At 56.4% G+C, this 20,209-nt stretch overlaps 1 protein-coding gene across 1 annotated transcript in view; it reads left to right on the top strand.

Moving 5' to 3' along the window:
- The window catches only part of TTBK1 (tau tubulin kinase 1), a 37,647-nt gene extending 20,796 nt beyond the window's left edge, over positions 1–16,851 (top strand). Inside the window, exons 13-14 of the mRNA XM_080806515.1 lie at positions 11,188–12,776; positions 13,535–16,851. Of these exons, the coding sequence (XP_080662641.1) occupies positions 11,188–12,776; positions 13,535–13,925 (1,980 nt within the window). The 3' untranslated portion in view covers positions 13,926–16,851. The remainder of the gene's footprint in view (positions 1–11,187; positions 12,777–13,534) is intronic.
- Positions 16,852–20,209: the final 3,358 nt, after the last annotated feature.

Raw genomic sequence — 20,209 nt, forward strand, 5'->3', positions numbered from 1 at the left:
GCCTTCTCCCTTTGACTCTTCCTTCCCAACTCAACTCCCTTCAACTCCCCAGCTATCTCTGGTTGGAGTAGAGGCCTCAGGGTCCTTGCCCCAGCTTGGGGATGTCATAGGAAGGTGGGCAGTGCTGTTTGGCTAAAATGTCCTCGTGGCTGGTTGGCACTGTGTATAGCTCACTCACATGAGCTATGCCCACACTCACTACATTCTTTTCTTCAAAATCTGTTCTTTTTGGAGGATGTCTAGGCCAAGAGCACCGTCCTCATCTAGGAATGAAAGCCAGATTCGTGCCCTAGTACTGGTGCCCCACCCCCACCTTATCCCAGCTGCTTACTTCTGAATGTCCCCAAGGTCAAGCCTCTGTTGCTCTCCAGTCTTTCTTGGGTGGTGCTGTATCTGGCTCTGGCAGAGGGTAGAGGAGAGGTCAGGGTAGACCCTTTGAAAAGAAAGGACAGAAAACACAAAGCACAAAGGTTAGGGGGTGGGATGAACAGTAGCCCCACTCCCGCCTTCCACATTCCGCCACTGCCCCCTTGGCTACCCCCTTCCTCTCTGGCCCTCTTTCCATCCACCCCAGTGAGTGGCAGGGGGTGAAGTGAAGGGGAGTCTGTCCACCAGCAGCTCCAAAAGTCAGCAGCCATGCGGCGGGGGGGTGGGTGGGGGGGGCAGGGCCCATGCTATCTGGGGTTAGCTGAGACCAAGCACTCAGTTATCCGGCATTCCCTTCCAGAGGGTTCCACTACCTGAGCATGGCTCCCACTCAGTGACCAGAACCCTGAGGTACTCTAAGATCCCAAAGTGCCTTGTGACTTATCAAAGATGATGGCACTAGCTTCAGCCTCGTTTTAGCATTAAGTACATATTTCTGTTTCCAAAGCCATTGGAGATGGGGAATCCTGTTAAGCATTCCAAAGGCGGCTGAATTTTCACACAGACACAGACATAGACACAGACACACACACACCCCAAAACTGATACCTGTGGGACAGGGTGTGTCCTTTAAAGTAAGATCATGATTCAAATATTTTGTCCTTTGAGGGACATCCTTTTGCATACCCTCGTTGGTAGTGGGAGAGCATCTTGTTGGCCATAAAGCTCTAAGCCAACAAGAGAGCATCTTGATAACATGATTATCCTTTGAGGGTGGCTCCGATTTCTGGAATTAGAGAAGGCCATGTGAAGCCACATGAGTTGGGTCAAGTTCACGTGCAGCTCGGCAGAGCCATGCATAGTTTGGACTTGAGTTCCTTGTTTTTAGGGCCCAGGCTGGGTAGGGAAGCTGTGCGTCTGCAGTGTTGTCAGGCTCTTTTTCTCCAGAAGGGTTCCCCAAGGAGGAGGTCAGAATGTTTCAAGAAATGATTCCCCGCTGGGGGAAAATACACAGCCTCCTCAGGGTCAGCTGTGAAAAGAGGTAGCACTCTTTGCTGTACTTGGAAATGGTGTTTTTGTACTTTATAGTCACCCTCTGCATATAGTGGTGGCTTCCAATTATTAATTTTTTATTTTATTAAACAGTCACTGGCAGTAGTGCTTATTACGTGCCAGGCAGTGATCTAAGCACTTTACAAAATTAACTCATTTAATCCTCATAATAGCTTATGAGGTTGATCCCAGTATTATTTGCATTTAATGGATTAATCAGATTATTTAACTTACAAAAACATAAAAACACCCGCCAATGCCGAATAACTGAGGTCTTGTTGGATAGAAGTTTTAGAGTGTTTTTCTGTGTAGTGATCTATTTACTGTCCTTCCTGCTTGGCCCGTCCTCACTCTATCTAAAAGGAAGGGAGTTGTCTCGGAGCCAGACTCTCCTTCCTTTTCCATTTCCACCTGATGGTGTCCCGGGGGGTGTGGAATGGCATAGGGCGGGAGGGGTCACTCCAGAGTACCAGGGTTGGTTGAAAAGACCCACTCTGTCTCTCCAGAGACCCCGCCCTCTCCATCCCACAACCCCAAGCAGCTCTGGAGATTCAGTGGGTGGGGTAAGAGCTACAGTGAGAAGGGAGTGCTCAGAACCATGACCTTGAGGTACTGGGGTGGGGGGTCCTGGGCTTCCGGCTCACAGATAGGGCAGGTACTGGCATTGGTGAGCCAAGAGTCACCAACTCACACCTCAACAGGGGCTAAGCCATGTCAAACAGTAGCAGGTTTGGGGACTGTGGTAAGTGGGAGATGCACTCCCCCTGTTGTCAGCTCAGCCAACTGTTGCCACTATCTTCCAATTTTTATGTGAAATCTCCCAATTTTTAATTATTGGCATCAAATTAAAAAAAAACACTGCTTTTTAAAGAAAAATCACTGTGAGCCAAACAAAACTGGTTTAAGGGCAGAGACTTTGAACTCAGTTTGCAATCTCTGTGAGCCTGAGGACTCCCCACTCCCTTCTTCTGTCCAAGGCTGCGGCACTTCAAGGGGGATGGTGTTCTTCCTGGGACCTCAAGTTAGGTGGGCTTCTTAGAGGAGGCAGCTCACAGTCAGTGGAGATGTGTGGTGTTGGTGTATGCTGTGTGTACATGTCAGTGACCTCGTGGTTTGTGTGCCTGAATGCGTGTGTCGGCCAGTGGACTTGTTTGTGGTAAATGGGGTCCTCATGGTAGGACCAGTATTTTCTCTGACGGCACAGGACCCTGGGTCAGTGAAAAATGCTCTAGTGAATTCTCAGTAATGAATAGACATCCCCACGCACTCAAGGCAGCTTGGGTCACAGCAATAACCACTCAACACTCATCCCAACGACTAGTATCCTGAACCCATCAATCTCCCTCTGCATTTCCAGTTTTAGGGAAAATGGGCACAGCCTTGCCCAGCACATGGGGGAATGATGGCACCTTTGAGCCATGCTGGCATATTAATCCTTGCTTCCCCAGCCAAGAGGGGTGGGCAGACCCCTTCAATCCCAGGGAAGTAGGGGTCCTCTCTGTAGAGGGTCCCAGGACCCTCCTTTTCTCTCCTCTGCCCTGCCTAGGTCCCTTTTTCTGGGGAGGGGTGGTGCTGTCTGCCCAGGCAGTGGTGGGGGGAGCTTGGGCCACTGGATGGCCGGGGAGCTGTGGCAAATGTGTCTGTACTGAGTGGCCGGGGAGACCATGCTTAGGAGTGTGTGGGGACCTCTGGCTGTGGGAGGATGGAATATTCTCTGCTGTCTTTGGGTTGCTTTGGTACCTGAGGAAGGAAGCATGACCCCTAAGGAAGGCCTGAATGTCACCCCACCCTACCCTAAACCCCACTGAGATTCCAACCCAAAGGGCAGGAATCAGCCCACCCCCAGAGGCAGTCCTTGATAACAAGGAGTGTGGCAAATCACTCTCCTTAAATTGGGGGGCATGTCCCCAAAATTTGCATTATTCCTATTCGGGCCAGAGGTGTCCCCTAGGACTAGTGGGTCAGTCTCTGAAAATTTTAAAGCATCCTTCTCCCTAAGGGAGAGGCTCCCAGCCTGAGGACCACATCCCTCAAATATCCCCAATGGTTCCCCCATAGCACCCAGTGGGCTCTCCAGCTCAGGGCGCCCCGGAGCCTGAGTGGGCCCCTTCCCCCAAGTAAAGAGTTGAGAAGTAGTGGGGGAGGAGGGGCAATGAAGCCCAAAGGCCTGTGGGAACTTTTCTAGACCCTCCTTCCATTTGGCTCCGCCGTCAGTCCCACCACTTTACCCTCCCTTCTACCTGCACAGGCTTTGCGGGTGCAGGGGGGTGGGGTTCACCTTGCCGCGACTAACTGGCCCTCACACATATACACGCACACGCACACTCCATAGCTGCGCGCACATTTCATCCACTCTCCGGACAGCAAACTAACAGCCCCCGGCTGGGAGAGCACAAAGGCCGCGTTTCCGGGCACCTCTCGCAGGTTTCTAACTCTACTGTAACAGGACCCCAACCACCACTTCCCGCCCCCTGGACCCGCCCCCACATGCCTGCCCCCGCGGCCCGCGCGCCACGAATGTACGGTCGGTCGTCTTAACTAGCTGCTACGCGCGAGACCAGGGTACCGGCCGGCCTCCGAGGCCCGCCCCCGCCCCGCCCCTGCGCGCGCCCCCGCCGAGCTGCCTGCTGCTAAAGTCCCCAGTTCCCGGGTGAGCCCCCTTGCCGCCCCGCCCTCGCGCCAACTTTGTGTTTGCTTCCCCCTCCCCGGGTTCGCGGCCGCTGGGCCCCCGACCCCGGGGCACGGGCTCGCCCCTCAGTGCTTCCAGGGCCGGGGTGCAGACGAGGGGCTGGGCGGGGGAGCTGGCCAGTTCCCCAGGCTCGAAGGGCCCCCGTCACCCCACCCCATCCCTGTTACCTCACCGCCCGCAGCCTCCCCCTGCTCCCATAATTGGCCTTGCAATTGGATGCCAAAGAGCCCAGAGTTGAGGGGGAGCCAAGCTTTGAGCCTAGGTCTCTCAGAGCCACCCAACACCCCCTTTTTGCCCACGCCTCTACGTCTGTCTCTCCTGCCCGACCCCACTCCACGACTGAGGGCCCTGGGGGCCCCCAAACACGCCCCCACTTCCAGCTCTTCTCCCTCCCCACCCCCCGAAAATAAAACTCAGGGACCAACATCTGCTTCCTTTGCACTTGCTCCGTCGACCCCTCCCCCCACCCCCCACTGGAGGGGCTTCCGTGGGGGAGCAGGCGGGGTTGGGGGCCCTAATGTTTGACAGTATTTCGCAAGGAGAGGGCTGGCCCCTGCCCCCTGAGAGGTAGGACTGGTGAGAAGGAGGGAAGCTCAGCCCCGGGCCCAGCTGAGCCTCTTCCAGGGACCCCAGAATCCCCTCCCAGCATGGGGAGATGCTTCCTAATCGTGGTGGGGAGGGGAGCGAGGGATGGGAAGGGGTTGGGGAGAGGACCCTTCCGGAAGTCCCGAATTCCAGCCAGTTTATTCCTAAGTCTCCCCCTCCCATCATTCCCCCCACCCCTTTTTGTACTGCAATAATACTGTATTATAAGCTTGCACTATTCCCCGACCCGGCCAGCGTAAGCATGCACGAAAAACTCAAACACACACGCACACGCACACACACACACACACACACACTACACACACACACAGATGGGACGCTTTTTTCTTCTTCTTCTTCTTCTTCTTCCTCTCTCTCCGGGGTGCGTCCTCAGTGTACATAGCGGCGTCGGGGGTGGGGGGGCCTGGGCCCGGGTGGAAAAGCATGCACTGAGCCCCCACCCCTAGACTGCGAGTACTGTACAAATCCAACACTTGAAACCGACACGCACACGCGCGGCGCCGCCACGGGGGTGGGACACGGACACGCACCCATGCGCACACGGCCGCGCACGGGCGGGGGTGGGGGTCGCCCCGCCGTCTCGCGTCGTTGTGCGAGGGATCTTGTGCCTTTTTTAGTCCCTGTATGTTAATGCAGACAATCCGGAGAGCTTGTGTACTACCAAATCCTGATTAAAGACGCCTTCCAGGAACCTGCGACTCGCCTTCTTTCTTTTCATCTTTCTCCTTCCTAACCCACCATCCAACGGGCACAGGGCAGGGGCTAGTCTTGCTGATTCTGGGATCCGGTCCGGGGGCAAATTCCAGATAAATGGATCCAGCCCCACAGTCCCTAAGACAAGGATGGGGAGGGGAAGGGGGAATCCTGAGAGGTCTCCCCCGAGGTGGACTCCAGGAGCCCTTGCCCTGCTGGCAGTCTCCTTTCATCAGGAGGAAGGTGATAGGGATGGACCCTGGTCTCTGGGGCTGGACTCCTAATTACCAACTTGCTGGAGGAGGGATGGGAAGTAGAGGGGTGGGCACCTAGATCTGTTCTCTGTGGATCAATCTACTGAAGCTGTGTGTGTGTGTGTGTGTGTGTGTGTGTGTGTAAGGAAGCCAGAGAGCCCTGTTGAGGGACCCTGGGAGTCTTTCCCTGACCCTCTGCTCTGATGGGGGAACTGAGACAGCTCTGGCGTGGGGGAGAATGGTCTGTCCAGGGGGGTCAGTGAGAGAGTGGATTGTGCAGAGCTCGGGGATGGAGTGCTCTCACCGGGTCACACTTTACTCCTTGGGGCCTAGAGCAAGTGTCGGGGCAGAAGAAGGGCAAGCTACAGCTGCATTTCTTGAGCTAGAATGTTCCCACGCTGTCAGCTCCTTGCCCGGGGCAGGTTTGGATGGGCTGGAGACACCAAGATCTGGGAGTCAAGTGTGCGAGGATCTGTAGAGACCTAGGGTAGGCAGCCACCATCTTGGGTCATCTTAGCCCTTCCACCTAGATGACTGTCAATGGCCAGTGTGCCAGGGTGGGTGGCACCCCTGGGTGTGGGGTGGAGGAGCAGAGGGAGGGCTGGAGGGGTCCTGGTTTGGCAGATGTGGTTTGAGTGTGCAGACCCAGACAGACAGACAGGTGAGAAATCTGGGGAAGCTGGTGGTGGGCAAAGGGTACTGCACTGCCGACGTCTCCGGTTTTCAGGTGGGGAAATTATGGCAATTGGGGGCTCCCCTGGGGAGGAGAGATGGGAAGGGTGCCGGGGTGGCTGCTGAGGGAGAAGGAAGGGGAACACTGCTGTGAGAGGCTTGCTGGGGAGGGGGAAAGGGTCATGGTCCATCCTCCGGCTTTGGTCACTCAACAGTCCCCCTTCTTTGACCTTGGGACTGTGGGCTGAAGTGCAGTGTGCTGTGTCTGGGCTTGGCCAGGGTCCAAGCAGGAAAGCTGCTCTCTGTACTCTGTCTGGGGAATGGGGGTATGTGGACAAACCCATCCCTGGGGGTGTCGCTGGTGTCAGGCAAGTCAAGGCTGAGGAGAGACCAGTTTTGGTGGCAGGGAAAGATCAGAGGCAGGTCCATCCACCTCCCTCCACTTTTCCTGCTGACTGGAGTAAACATGGACTTGGCTGGGCTCTGAAGTTGGTGAAGCCGAAGTCTTTGGGTCTGGACTCCGTGGAGGCAAGGGGAGGGCTAGGGTTTTCATTCTCTCTGAAGGTCTTGGCTCCAGCAGCCTGCCTCCCCTCCTCCATGACTCACCCTTACCGTATCTGCCATTCCCTCAGAATCATCAGGGAGCTTTAAAAGATTTTTGGGCCTCATCTTGGACCTGAATCTGGGGGCAAGGGGAGTGGGACTCAGGGCTCTGTAGGTTTAAAAAGCGCCCCTAGATTATGCTGTACCAAGCCAAGCTGGAGAACCACAAATATAATTAGAATCATAAAGGATTGCTGCTCTGGAGACGGAGTAGGAAGACGTGAGTTCCCCCAGGCCCTGATTTTCCCTTGCTGAAATGCAGTACGCTTGCTGCCCCCTGAGCTGGAATGGGAGAGCGTCACTGGTATCCCCCTCCCGTGGTGTCTGCGAGACTTCTGGACCAAGCACACAGAGGCTGGCTAAGGATCGAGGCTGAATGAATGAGCACAGGATGGCATGGGCAAATGCATGAATAGTCACTGGGCACGGGCATTCAGGAGAGGCTGGGCAGGGTGAAGGAGGACTTCCCCCTCTCTGAGGAGGGAGGAATTTGAGCCCAGGCCTGCCTTCCCCAACAAGGAGCCGCATGGGGAGGTGTGGAGGGATCCTGAATTGGGAAACACAGCAGGTCCAGATGTCAGCTGGCCAGTGAGCTTGTCAGTGATCCTTAGGGCAAAGCTGTCCCCACTCTGAGATTCATGGCTCTTCTTGCTAAAGGGCATAGGATACCACACTTCCCTGCATGGGAGGGTGGGAGGCCAGTGAGGTGATGGAAAGAATTTGGGGTTCTGAGCCACCTTGGTTGATGTGCTTTGTGAAGTGGGCGTGCCAGTGGCTCTCTCTAGGCCTGTGTCCTATTCTGACCTTGTCACTACTGCCTGATTTCAGTTCTTATTCCCCCTCCTTCCCGTGAAGTGGAAGCGGAGGGCTTTGAGATGGAAGGGAGAAGGTTCGAGCTATGATGATCTAACACAGACACTGTGAGTGGAGGGTCTGTCCTACAGATGGGATTTTCTAAAGAGATCCAGGTCCTGGCCAGAAGGATGCTCAAAGTGTCAGAGACAGGACAGAGAAAACAGGCAGAGACGCTGGGTGGGACGCATCTGGTGTTGGGTGGGTGAGTTCTGAGCTGGACAGGAGGGAGACGTGATCAGAGCTGTGTCTCTCTATAGGTCCTTGGCACCTACACCACAGTCACGACTCACCCAGGATCTCACAGCACCCCTCCACCTCTGCCCAGTCACCTTTAGCCTTACTGTTGGTAACTGAGCATGGCAGAGGGCCGCAGCACACGGCCTGGCACAGAACCAGGGCTTAATGTTTGTTGAATAAATGAATGAATGAATGAATAATGGGAATGGTGTAGAGAAAGAAAACAATTGCCAGGGACTTCCGGCCTGGATGTGAAGAAGACTGAGCTCCGAGGAAGTCCCCTGCCTGGCTCAGACAGGGTGGGCAAGTGTCCTGCTGGGGTCTGAGGCTACCCCATCTTGCCTTACCCTTCCTCAACTGCCATGATCTTTCTCATAGTCAGACCACCATTATCAGTCCTCATAGATGGCCTGACCATGAGAAAGATTATGGCAGTTGAGGAAGGGAGAAGTCACAGCCTTGGGCAGAGCCTCAGCTTGGGGGATTCCCACCTTCCCCTCCGCCTGCCTTCTGGCTGCTTGCTCAGAGACCTCAGCTGGGAGACCCCTCCTTTTCTCACCACTCTCTCTCCCATGGGTGCGGCATCCGGGCATTGCTGGGGTTGGAGAGGGAGGCAGTGATCTCGACCAGGCAGCAGGGCAGAGGGCAGGAGGCAGGCTGGGAAGGAGCTGACATTTATTGAGTATCTGAGTATTGAGCTATATGCCAGACCCATTGCTTATCTGACCTCATTTATGATCACAATCTCTGTGGAGTGTGCATTATCCCAATTTCACCCCCCCCTTTTTTTTGGTCAAATGTAGTTTTAAAAAAATTTTAAATTAAATTAATTAACATAGAGTGTATTTTGGGTTTCAGAGGTAGAGGTTAGTGATTCATCAGTCTTACAGAACACCCAGTGCTCATTCCATCCCATGCCCTCCTTAATGCCCATCACCCAGTTACCCCATCCTCCACCCCCTTTCCCTCCAGCAACTCTCAGTTTGTTTTCTATGATTGAGTCTCTTATGGTTGGTTTGTCTCTCTCTCTGATTTCGTCTTACTTTACCTGTCTCTCCCTTCTCCTATGATTCTTGTTTTGTTTCTTAAATTCTGCATAGCAGTGAGATCATGTGATATTTGTCTTTCTCTAATTGACTAATTTCACTTAGCCTAACACCCTCAAGCTCCATCCATGTTGTTGCAAACCCATATTATTTCCTAATAGAGAGACTGCGCACTCTGCGAAAACAAGGAACCACATCTGTCTCGTTCAGTATGTGATTCACGGATTCATGGCCTCTACCATCTTGGCCAGGACAATAGACATTCCAGGACTTCTTCTAGAAAGAAAGAAAAAGAGAAAGGAAGAACGAGAGAGAGAAAGAGAGAGAGAGAAAGAAAAGCCAGGTCAGGCCCTAAAAGGGCGCGGTGAAGTGTCTCTAGGGGGGTGTGAGAAAACAAGTAGAAAAGGGGGGTGATGACGCCTGCTTGGTGGGTGGACAGGAAGGTTTTCTGAAAGATTTGTTGAGCTCAGTCCTGGAGGAAGGACAGGTGTTTGTCATGTGAGTAGAGGGAGTGACAGGATCCCCAGGCCTCGGGGACCACCAGAGGGAAAGATAGCGGTGTGAGAAGCGACTAGCACTTAGGGAACTGCTGGTGGCATCTGCAGGCAAGCACATAGGGCAAGGATCCCAGGGCGCCGCTCGGAGTGAGCTCAGAGCAGAAGGGGAGGAGCCAGGCCATGGGGGCGGGGCAGCGTTGCCAAGTGCCCAGCCTAGAATTGGAACTGTCCCCTGAGGACTGTGGGGGCTATTGTAGGTTTCTGCAAGTTGGAAGCAGAGAGATAGGATCAGATTTCAGTTTCAGGAAGATCCCTCTAGCAGCTGTAGGGAGGATGGTTGGGTGGGCGGGATAGAACAAGCCCGTGGCTGGGGAACTGCCCCCCACCCCCCCTAATAGGGCTGTGCCCCTACAGCTGAGGCAGCAGACGCAGAGGTTGAAGAATACTCAGCAGGACTCCCTGCAAGTCTGGATGGCACCTGGAGGTGTTGGAGATGTCCGATCTCTGGGGCTTCTGATCTGGAGGGGCTGTGTTTAGGAAGACAGGGCCCAGCATGTTCAAAAAGGCTGACAAAGCACTGGATGCTGTCAGCCCCAACCCTACCTGAAACTAAGCTATGTCAGCCCCGATGGGGCCTGGTGCACTGGGGGTGCCGGAGATGCATGCGTGAGTGTGCGTGTGCGTGTGCGTGTGTTGACTAGATCAGAGCTGGAGAAGATGCAAGGCTGAGGTCCTGACAGGGTGATCAGGCCTTTCTAGTCTGAAAGGATCCTTAGTCTGGAAGGCTAAGGGGAGATGTAGCAGGAGTCCAGAAAACCAAGAATATAGGCCATCACATTGCCAAGGGCTCTGCCCAAAGCTTCAAAAGGGAAAACTAAATCAAGTGGAGAGAAACTGCCTTTTGTAAGCTAGCTGCAAATTCCTGGAGGAACTGTGGTCTCAACACACAGCTGGGGAGGGCTGGAGAATTCCTGAGCAACAGGCCAGGAAAGGGCAGGAGGAAAGAGGGCGCTGGAGCTCTAACGGCGCCCAGCCTGCATTTTGGGGTGTGGAGGACAGCTGAACTTTGCCCTGCTCCTGCACAGGCTCTGATGGCCCTGGTCGCCAGCTCCTTGGCTGCAGAGAAATCCTGTCCTGTAAGGAGGCAGCAAGGGCTGACCCAGACGCTTGCCACTCCTCTCTGGACCTGGTTTCGTCCTCTGTCAAAGGGAGACTTGATCCACACCATGCCTCTGATGCCTTGCCACTGTCATTGTCTTCTATTGATTGAACTAAAGCTGGCTCTGGGTGTCAGAGGCAGGGAGGAGAGTGAAGGAGGTGGGAGATGGGAGACAGAGGAACTGCCAGCATCAGGACCAGGGGCCTCGGGGGAGCTGGAGCATGCACACAATCCTTCCTCAGAGACTTTCTGAGCACTCACTAGGTGCCAGGGATCCTTCTAGGCCTTGGGGGATAGAGCAATGAACAAGACAGACCCAGTGCTCAGCCTCAGGGAGCACACTCTCTGGCGCATGCACCTGGGCACGTGGGCCTCCTAGCTTGTGGGCGCAGTGCTGGTGTCATCGGGCCCTGCAGGGCAGGTGACATCAGCGAATTCCTGTGTGTGCCCCTTGCAGGTGTTCTCCGTGGCGCCCCCATTTGAGGTCAATGGTCTCCCTCGAGCTGTGCCTCTGAGCCTGCCCTACCAGGACTTCAAGAAAGATCTCTCTGATTACCGAGAACGGGCTCGGTTGCTCAACAGGGTCCGGAGGGTGGGCTTCTCCCACATGCTGCTCACCACCCCCCAGGTACCACTGGCTCCTGTTCAGCCTCAAGCTAATGGGAAGGACGAAGAGGAAGAGGAGGAAGAAGAGGAGGAGGAAGAGGAGGAAGAGGAGGAGGAAGACGAGGAGGAGGAGGAGGAAGACGAGGAGGAGGAGGAGGAGGAAGACGAGGAGGAGGAGGAGGAGGAAGATGAGGAGGAGGAGGAGGCAGTGGCTCTAGGGGAGGTGCTGGGGCCTCGCAGTGGCTCTAGCAGCGAGGGGAGTGAAAGGAGCACGGACCGGAGTCAGGAGGGTGCCCCATCCACGCTGCTGGCTGATGACCAGAAGGAGTCCAGGGGCCGGGCCTCCATGGCTGACGGGGACCTGGAGCCCGAGGAGGGTTCCAAAACGCTGGTGCTCGTCTCCCCTGGTGACATGAAGAAGTCGCCCGTCACTGCCGACCTGGCCCCCGACCCTGACCTGGGCACTCTGGCTGCCCTCACTCCTCAGCAAGAGCGGCCCCAGCCCACCGGCAGCCAGCTGGACGTGTCTGAGCCGGGCACCCTGTCCTCTGTCCTCAAGTCTGAGCCCAAGCCCCCTGGACCTGGGACGGGGCCGGGGGCCGGGGCAGTGACCACAGGGGCGGGAGGGGTGGCCGTCACCTCCTCACCCTTCACCAAAGTTGAGAGGACCTTTGTGCACATTGCGGAGAAAACCCACCTCAACGTCATGTCTTCCGGTGGACAAGCGTCCCGGCCTGAGGAGCTGGGCGCTGGGGGTGAACTGGGCCTGGAGGCGCCCTCTGATGGGAGGGCTGTGGAGGAGGGGGCTTCCCTGCCCCTAGAGAATGGCATTGCCCAGTCAGGGCTGGAGAGCTGTGCTCTGGCTGGCCCTCCCGGGGACAACCCCCCGGAGGTGGCCACAGACTCACTGCCCAATGGCCCAGCCCTTGCCAACGGGCTGACTCCAGTGTCCCCGCTGGAGCCAGGCCCCGAGAAACTGGCCACCATCTCCCCCAGCCGCCACGCCATAGCAGGCGCTCGCCCCAGGAGCCGGATCCCCGTCCTGCTATCTGAGGAGGACACAGGCTCGGAGCCCTCAGGCTCCCTGTCGGCCAAAGAACGGTGGGGCAAGAGGGCTCGGCCACAGCAGGACCTGGCGCGGCTGGTGATGGAGAAGAGGCAGGGCCGCCTGCTCTTGCGGCTGGCCTCCGGGGCCTCGTCCTCCTCCAGTGAGGAGCAGCGACGGGCTTCAGAGACGCTCTCTGGCACCGGCTCCGAGGAGGACACGCCTGCCTCGGAACCTGCTGCCCCCAGGAAGGCCGGGCGGGCAGCCGCCACCCGGAGCCGGATTCCCCGCCCCATCAGCATCCGCATGCCCACGCCCGCCGCAGCCCAGCAGCCTTCTGCTGCCAGCAGACCCCATGGCGCTGCCCCCACCTCCGACACAGCCATCACCAGCAGGTGAGAAACCACAGCTGGCCTTACGGTGGCCAGACAGTGACCGCAGAAGGCCTCCAACCGAGGGAGCTTCCCCAGAGCCAAGGTCAGGGCCTAGCAAGGATGCAGGAGAAGGACACTTCCTGTTCTCCACCTCCCCAACTACGTGTCTCCTCCCAATCAGGTTCCAGCCCTGTCACTGGGCTCAAGGGAGTGGCTACAGTGAACATGTCTAGAGGGGTCGTCAGGGACGCCAAGCTTGGAGAAGGTGAATGGGGGCCAGTGCGGCTCACACACCTCCTCTGGTGTGCCATGAGGCATTTGAAGCCAAAGGATAAAGACCAGAGTAGTTGGGAGAAAACATTATTCATACCGATGTAAACACGGGTAGGTGGTAGAGTAGAATGTAAAATCCATGAGAATTTTAAAGATGAAACAGAGAGGCCAGGTAGCAGTCCCAGGAGCCTGTGGCCCCTGGAGGTTCTGCCCGGGAGGACGGAGCACCAGTCCTGGTTTATCCACCTGTGCCGTGGTCTCCACAGCCTCACCCAGGTCTGAAGCCGCAGGGCTCCAGGGCTCAGTGCTGAGCGATTTTTTAAAAAAAGATTTTTATTTCTTTATTTTGACAGAGAGGGAGCACAAGTGGGCAGAGCAGCAGGCAGGGGGAGAGGGAGAAGCAGGCTCCCCGCTGAGTGTTCAGCGATTCTGAAAATGTCTCTCCCTTTTTGTTTCTTTGCCCTTCTCTTTTCTCTTGTCTTCTGCCCCGTCCCCTCGTCCCGCAGGCTCCAGCTGCAGAAGCCTCCAGGGTCGGCCGTCGCTGCTGATCTCCGCCCCAAACAGCCCCCTGGCCGGGGCCCGGGGCCCGGGAGAGCCCCAGCCGGCACCAGGCCCCCTGCCCCGCGCAGTCCAGGCCCCTCCGCCTCTGCCGCGCCGCGCCACCCCAGCGCGTCCCCCCGGAGCCAGTCCCTGTCCCGCAAGGAGAGCTCCTCCCCCTCGCACCAGGCCCGGCCCACGGGGCCCCCGCCTCGGGGCGCCCCGCAGGCCCGGGCCCAGCCTGATGGCACCCCCTCCCCGGGGGGAGCCAAGAAAGGACCCAGAGGGAAACTCCAGACTCAGCGCGCAGCAACCAAAGGCCGGGCGGGGGTCGCGGAGGGCCGGGCCGGGGCCAGATAATGACGCGCGCGGCTCTCCGCGGCCCCCCACCCTCACCCCGGCCCCCCACCCGCAGCCGGCCACACTGAAACAGCTCCCAGCACAGCCTTACGCGCCTGACGCGCGCCACCCGCGGCCCCAGCTTCCCGCCTGCACCCGCGAGGACGCGCGCCAGCACTCGCCGCGCCCGCCCGCCGGCCGGGCCGGAGGGGGACGCCGCGCCACGGGGGGAGGGCCTGGCCCCCGTCCTCCGCCCCTTCTCCGTGACCCCTGCCCTCCCCCTGCCGCCCTTCGGGTGGGGCAGGCTCACCCTTGGCCCCGGGGAAGGCTCAGACACTTTTTCACCGAGGACTCCAGTAATGGGGACGCCCTCCCCCACCCCTTCGCCCACCCGCCAGGCCTCTGCTGCTCTCCGTGCTCCTCCAGGGACCTCTGCTTACACCTCCTGCAGCGCCTTCCCCTCTTCCCGGCCTTCTTCCAGCCCAAGCCCACCTGCACGGAAAGGCAGCCTCAAATTCCAGAAGTGGAAGTTCCAGCCAACCCCACAATCTCCTGGGAGCTGTGGTGGTCCCCTTAGCTACCAGGCTGGGGTTGGGGAGCTGGGACCTAGGGACCAATGGTCTACTCAGGTGTGAGGGGGCAGGTCTGACCAGCCCAAATTCAGCTCCATCCTGGACACCCCTGTGGGAGGTAGTGGGCAGGTGATTGGGGGGCTGCTCTCCTGCACCCCCAGGGTGCAAAGTTCTCCTCCCCATAAATTTGGGTGGGTCCTCAGTGGGAACCGTAGAGTGTGTGTGTGGGCTGCCTTCCTGGGCACATGTTTCCCAATGGGAAGTTGGAGGGGGGCTTTAAAAAAGGTTTCACCCTCTCCCTTGGCCTCCTGATCTAGTGCTCAGGACCCCTCACCATCAGGAATTCCTTCTTGCCATCTAACCTCAACCCTGCCTGCTGCAGTTTCAGCCAACCTCCCTCTCTCTTGAGTTCAGTGGAGGTGGAGAATGGCTGGTTTTCATCTTCTCTGCACTGGCCATTTAGAGATTCAGGGACTCAGTTCTGGCCGGGTCACACTTTCTGTCCTCCTGGGGATGGGGAGGGGGCTGGATCAGACCATCATCTTCCCCAGTGGGCAGAGAAAGCAGAAACAGGCAGGTAGACAGCTGGCCCCTGGACTCAAGGTGGAAAGGCCTTTCTAACGTCCAGATTGTGTGCTTGTGTGATGGGTCCGGCCCAGGTCCCCTTCTCCCCCAGCTAACCCTTCAGCCTGTCCCTTCTTGTACTAACCCCAGCCCATGCAGCTGAGCTGTCCCTGCAGAGGGTGAGGGCTGTGGTGTTCCATGAATGGATATGGGGCTTCCTTCTGGGTCTGGCTCCTGCATAGCTCACCCCACCTCATCACGCGCCTCAACGGCCTCTGTCTGGGCCAAGCAGCACCCTGGCTGCGGAAGGGACAGCCAAACTGTCTATCTGGGACAGGTCCCCTGCAGGCCTCCTCAGTCCTCAGCACCCTCAGCCTCTGTCCCCTGGCCTGGCCCCTCTGTTCTTCTCTGGGTCCCAGAAACAAGGCAAGGCAACCAGGGGAAGAGGAAGAAAGACCCTGACATGCCCCAGCTGTCTGGCAGCATCCAGCCACCATCACTTAGAAGGACGCCCGTGAGGAAGTTTGCTCTGGAAGCAGCCTGGTGGTTGCTGAAGCCTCTCTTGGAGAGTCAGCAGGCTTGGGCAGCTCTTCCCACACCAAGGTGGTGGCTTCTCTGCAAACGAGACCAGGGGAGGACTCCAGGTTGGACAAGGTCCATCTCATGCTGACGCAGAAGCTCCCAGAACACTCAGGAAACCTCTCCGGACAGAGCCCTCTTTGTCAACCCGAGACCCTCCCAAGGCCTCTACTGCCCTCTTGGGTCCAGCAGAGGGGGTGGAAGAGGGGCCACTCCCTCCCACCTAGAGCTTCTCCGAATGACAATCAGCTCGTGCCAGGTGGGGACCAGGGCATGACCCCCAGTGCCCAGGTCCTGGGCCTGCTCCTTGCCACCAACCGAACCGTGAATGTAGGGCCCCCAGCTTCACCCCTGCCCAAGGACCAACAACACCCTGGTTTGGTGTTGGAAGGAAAAGGGGGCGGCCTGAGAGAGCCCCAGGCCCATCTCACCCCCAGCTTCACCCAGCACTAGAGCTGGGCAGAGACGCAAAACCCTGTCTGCTCTTGGGATTCCAGACCTCCCTAGGGCTCCCATCTATCTTCGGGCCTCTGCGTCATTGAATGTCACCGAGGGAAGGAGGGGAAGGGGCGACTGTGGAGGGGACCAGGGGACTGTCTCTGCTCCTCTCCCCAGGAAGGATCCAGGGCAGAGGAAACCACACCTCCCAGTGTCCCCACCCCCCAGCAGCAGCCTCTTTCCCCTCAAGCACTCATCCCCTCCACCCAGCACCTATCCCCTCCACCAAGCTGTCCTGGTCCCGAACCCCTTCCCTGTAAAAGAGTGTCACACCCCACCCCCACCATCACCTCACCCCTCTAGCACTTCCCCATTCCCACAACCTGTGTCATTGGCTCAGATGCAGGTCTGCTCACCCCAGAACATGCCCCCCCCCAAGCCACACTGTGTACGAAGCAGGTGCAGAAGGGCCGTGCCCCAGGCACATGGGCTCCCCCTTTCCCAGCCCCTTACTGGGGCCTGGCTCAGTCTTCACAGCTCTGGGGATCAGCCCTGGCGGGCATGGAGTGGGGGGGTGGCAGGGAGATGCCCTCCCCCTCCCCCAGGGAAGCCACTGAAGAATGTTTACACGCCAAACAGAATGTAACACCCTTCCCCACCTCTTCCCAGTCACTGCATGGCCTCTGCCCGCCCTGCACCAGTCCACCCCCACCCCGACACCCTGGAAGCCGCTGTCATGATTAGATCGGGTCTTGGAAGGGAAGTAGCCATCACACCATTAAAAAGCCTGTGGACCTTTCGTTTTGTTGGCTTGGACTCTTCTTCCTTTGGGGAGGAGGGCAAAGCCCAGGTCCTGGGGCTAGGGGTGGGCAGTGGGGAAGAGTGCAGGTTGGTGGACAAGTAGGGAGGAACCATCGTGGAAGCAGATTGTCTCCACAGAGCTGGAGACAGACGCTAAGGACAGGACAGATACAGGGTCACACTGGGCCACCCTCTGTCTCTGACTGCAGAACCTGCCGCGCTCAGCTCCCCTGGCTGTCTCTCCAAGGGCCAGAGACTGAGTCCCGCTTTGTGCCAGCCAGCGGAGAGGGAGGGAGGAGGAATTTTCATTGCCCCGAAGTTAACAGACACAAGGGAGTGTTTGGAAAACCACAAAGCTAAGCAGCTCCCAGGCAAAGAGAAACCATGGCCATTATTCTAGCAACATCTGTAGAAATTATAAATGAATGTAGCCTGTGACCTAGCATCTCCACTTCTAGACACGCGTCCTTTAGAGGGCTGGGTAGACTTGCCAAATTCCATGTGTGCGAAGTTACTCACCGCGGTATCCTACATGGAACTCCACAAAGCCTCAGCCGTGATCTCACACTCAAAACGTCTGGAAATGGGAGCTTTCTTGTTAAACTGGCACAGACTCATCTGCTATCTTGATCTCGGGGTTGTGGGATCAGGCCCTATGTTGGGCGTGGAGCCTTCTTTTAAAAACGTTCAGAAGCAGTCTAAACGTCCCCTGATTGGGGCTGATCCGTACAGCGTGGCCTCCCAGAGGGTGGGGGCCCCCTCGCAGGGTACTGTGAGGCTCCACGGTGGAGGGGGTGCATGTGCTTTGTACACGCCTAAGGACTGGCCTCCGAGAATGAGAGTACATGGGAGAGCCAAGTGTATGGTGTGCGGCTGTTTACTCGAGTGAGAGGAGTCTGGTTCGCTTCAGGGAGGGGGACTGGGGTGGGGGAGGGGGGCTTTCCTGCAGGGTACTTGCTGTATCTTTGGCCTTTTGGACCCTATGTTCAGCGGGTTTGAAATTTTCACCGAGGCCATACACAGACAGTTTCCGTCCCAGGACACACTCCTGGCTGTGCCTGGGGTCAGAGGGAAAGGGGCCAAACTCTGAAGTTCTGCTTTCCCTCCAAGAAAACCACGCCCATGTAGCTCTGATGTTCCAGAACATGTGTAACTGTCTCCCGTTCTTGCTCTTGCCCCCTGGGGTCCTCTTGCTTCTGACACACGTGCCGGGGGCTCTAGGTCCTAATTTGCCAGACTTCAGAGGGGTTGTCACATGCTTTCAGCTTCCTTCTTGTTTAAAAATGTCAAAAGCAGGGGTGCCTGGGTAGCTCAGTGGTTTGGGGCCTCTGCCTTTGGCTCGGGTCGTGGTCTTGGGGTCCTGGGATCGGGAGGCGTCGGGCTCTCTGCTCCGGGGGTGGGGGGGCCTGCTTCCTCCTCTCTCTCTGCCTGCCTCTCCGCCCGCTTGTGGTCTCTGTCTGTCAAATAAATACATAAAATCTTTAAAAAAAAATGTCAAAAGCAGAGGCGCCTGGGTGGCTTAGTCAATTAAGTGGCTGACTCTTGGTTTCCATGCAGCTGGTGAGCTCAGGGCCTTGACCTCAGGGTCTTAGGATCAAGCTCCAAGTCAGACTCTGTGCTCGCAGGGGATCTGCTCAAGACTCTCTCTCTTCCTCTACCCCTCTTACCGCCCCCTGAGAGAGCATGGGCTCTCTCTCTCTCTCTCAAGTAAATAAATAAATCTTGAAAAAATATAGTCAAGGGGCGCCTGGGTGGCTCAGTCATTGTTAAGCATCTGCCTTCAGCTCAGGTTATGATCCCAGGGTCCTGGGATTGAGCACCGCCTCGGGCTTCCTGCTTGGTGGGAGCCTGCTTCTCCCTCTCCCTCTGCCTGCTGCTCCCCCTGCCTGCGCTCTCTGTCAAGTGAATGAATAAAATCTTAAAAAAAAAAAGTAAAAAAACAGATCATATTTATAGTATAAAGGCAAATGTAAACAGCATATAAAATAAAATAGTAAAGCCCCCCCATCCATGAATCTGATCATCTAGAGGTAACTCCTATGAATGGCTTCTTCTTCTCTCTCTTTTTTAAAGATTTTATTTTGTTTTCTTTTGAGATTTTTTTATTTATTTGAGAGAGAGACAGAGAGTGCTCTCGAGCGTGTGTGCAAGTAGAGGGAGGGGCAGAGGGAGAGAATCCTCAAGTGGGTGCCCTGCTGATTATGGAGCTGGACTAGGGGAACAGGGGACTCAACGCGGGGCTCAGTTGATCCCACCAACAAAGAGATCACGACTGGGACGGAAACCAAGCGTCGGATGTCCAAGCGACTGAGTCACCCACACGCCCCTGAAAGATTTTATTTTTTAAGTAATCTCTACACCCAACGTGGGGCTCAAACTCATAAGCCCAAGATCAAGTCACATGCTCTACCAACTGAGCCAGCCAGAAGCCTCAATGACTTCTTTGTTATGTTTATAATACCTCTCTCCCAGGGCACCTGGGTGGCTCAGTCAGTTAAGCATCTGCCTTCAGCTTTGGTCATGATCTTGGGGTCCTGGAATTGAGCCCCACATTGGACTTCCTGCTCAGCGGAGAGCCTGCTTCTCCCTTTCCCTCTGCCTGCCGCTGCCCCTGCTTGTGCGTGCTCTCTCTCTCTGTCAAATAAATAATACAATCTTAAAAAAATAAATAATCATAGCTCTCTCCCTCCCTCTTTCCCTGTCCCCCCCATAAATAGAAAAGCATGTTATACTTGCTATTCCGAAACATAATTTTGATGCCCAACGATATGTCTTAAAATACAGCTTGTGGTATATAATTAGAGTTGTGCAACCGTCACTGCAATCAATTTTAGAACATTTTTATCACCCCCAAAAGAAACTCCTTATCCATTAGCAGTCACTCCCAGTTCTCCCCAATCCCTCCAGCCCTAGGCAGCCACTAATCTACTTTCTGTTTCTGTATAGATTTGCCTTTTTGGACATTTCATATACTATGTGAAATGGATTTCATAAAATATATGAGCCTACCCGATGCTCCATGGGTGAGGACTTGCCCAGGTCCTGGTCGACCTTCTCCCTACTTCCCGAGAAAGAGAGTTCTCTTTTCTGTCCTATGGCCCAGAGAGCTCTAAGGGCAGGGACCCAGAGAAATAAGTGACTTCATCAAGGTTTCTCAGTCAGGGGCTAGAGAGGAGCCATAAGATCAAGGACATTGGAGGGGGCTTTGTTAGTAGAGAGAGACCCTTGGGGATTACCCTGGAGAAGAGAGACAGGTAGGAGTGTGGAGACTGTGCCTCTGATCATCAGACACAGGGGCCTGCTGAGATTTTCCCACTGGCTAATCAGGAGTCAAGGCCAGAATAAGAGCCG

The sequence above is a fragment of the Martes martes genome (genome assembly GCF_963455335.1).
Source record: "Martes martes genome assembly, chromosome: 6".
NCBI lineage: Eukaryota > Metazoa > Chordata > Mammalia > Carnivora > Mustelidae > Martes > Martes martes.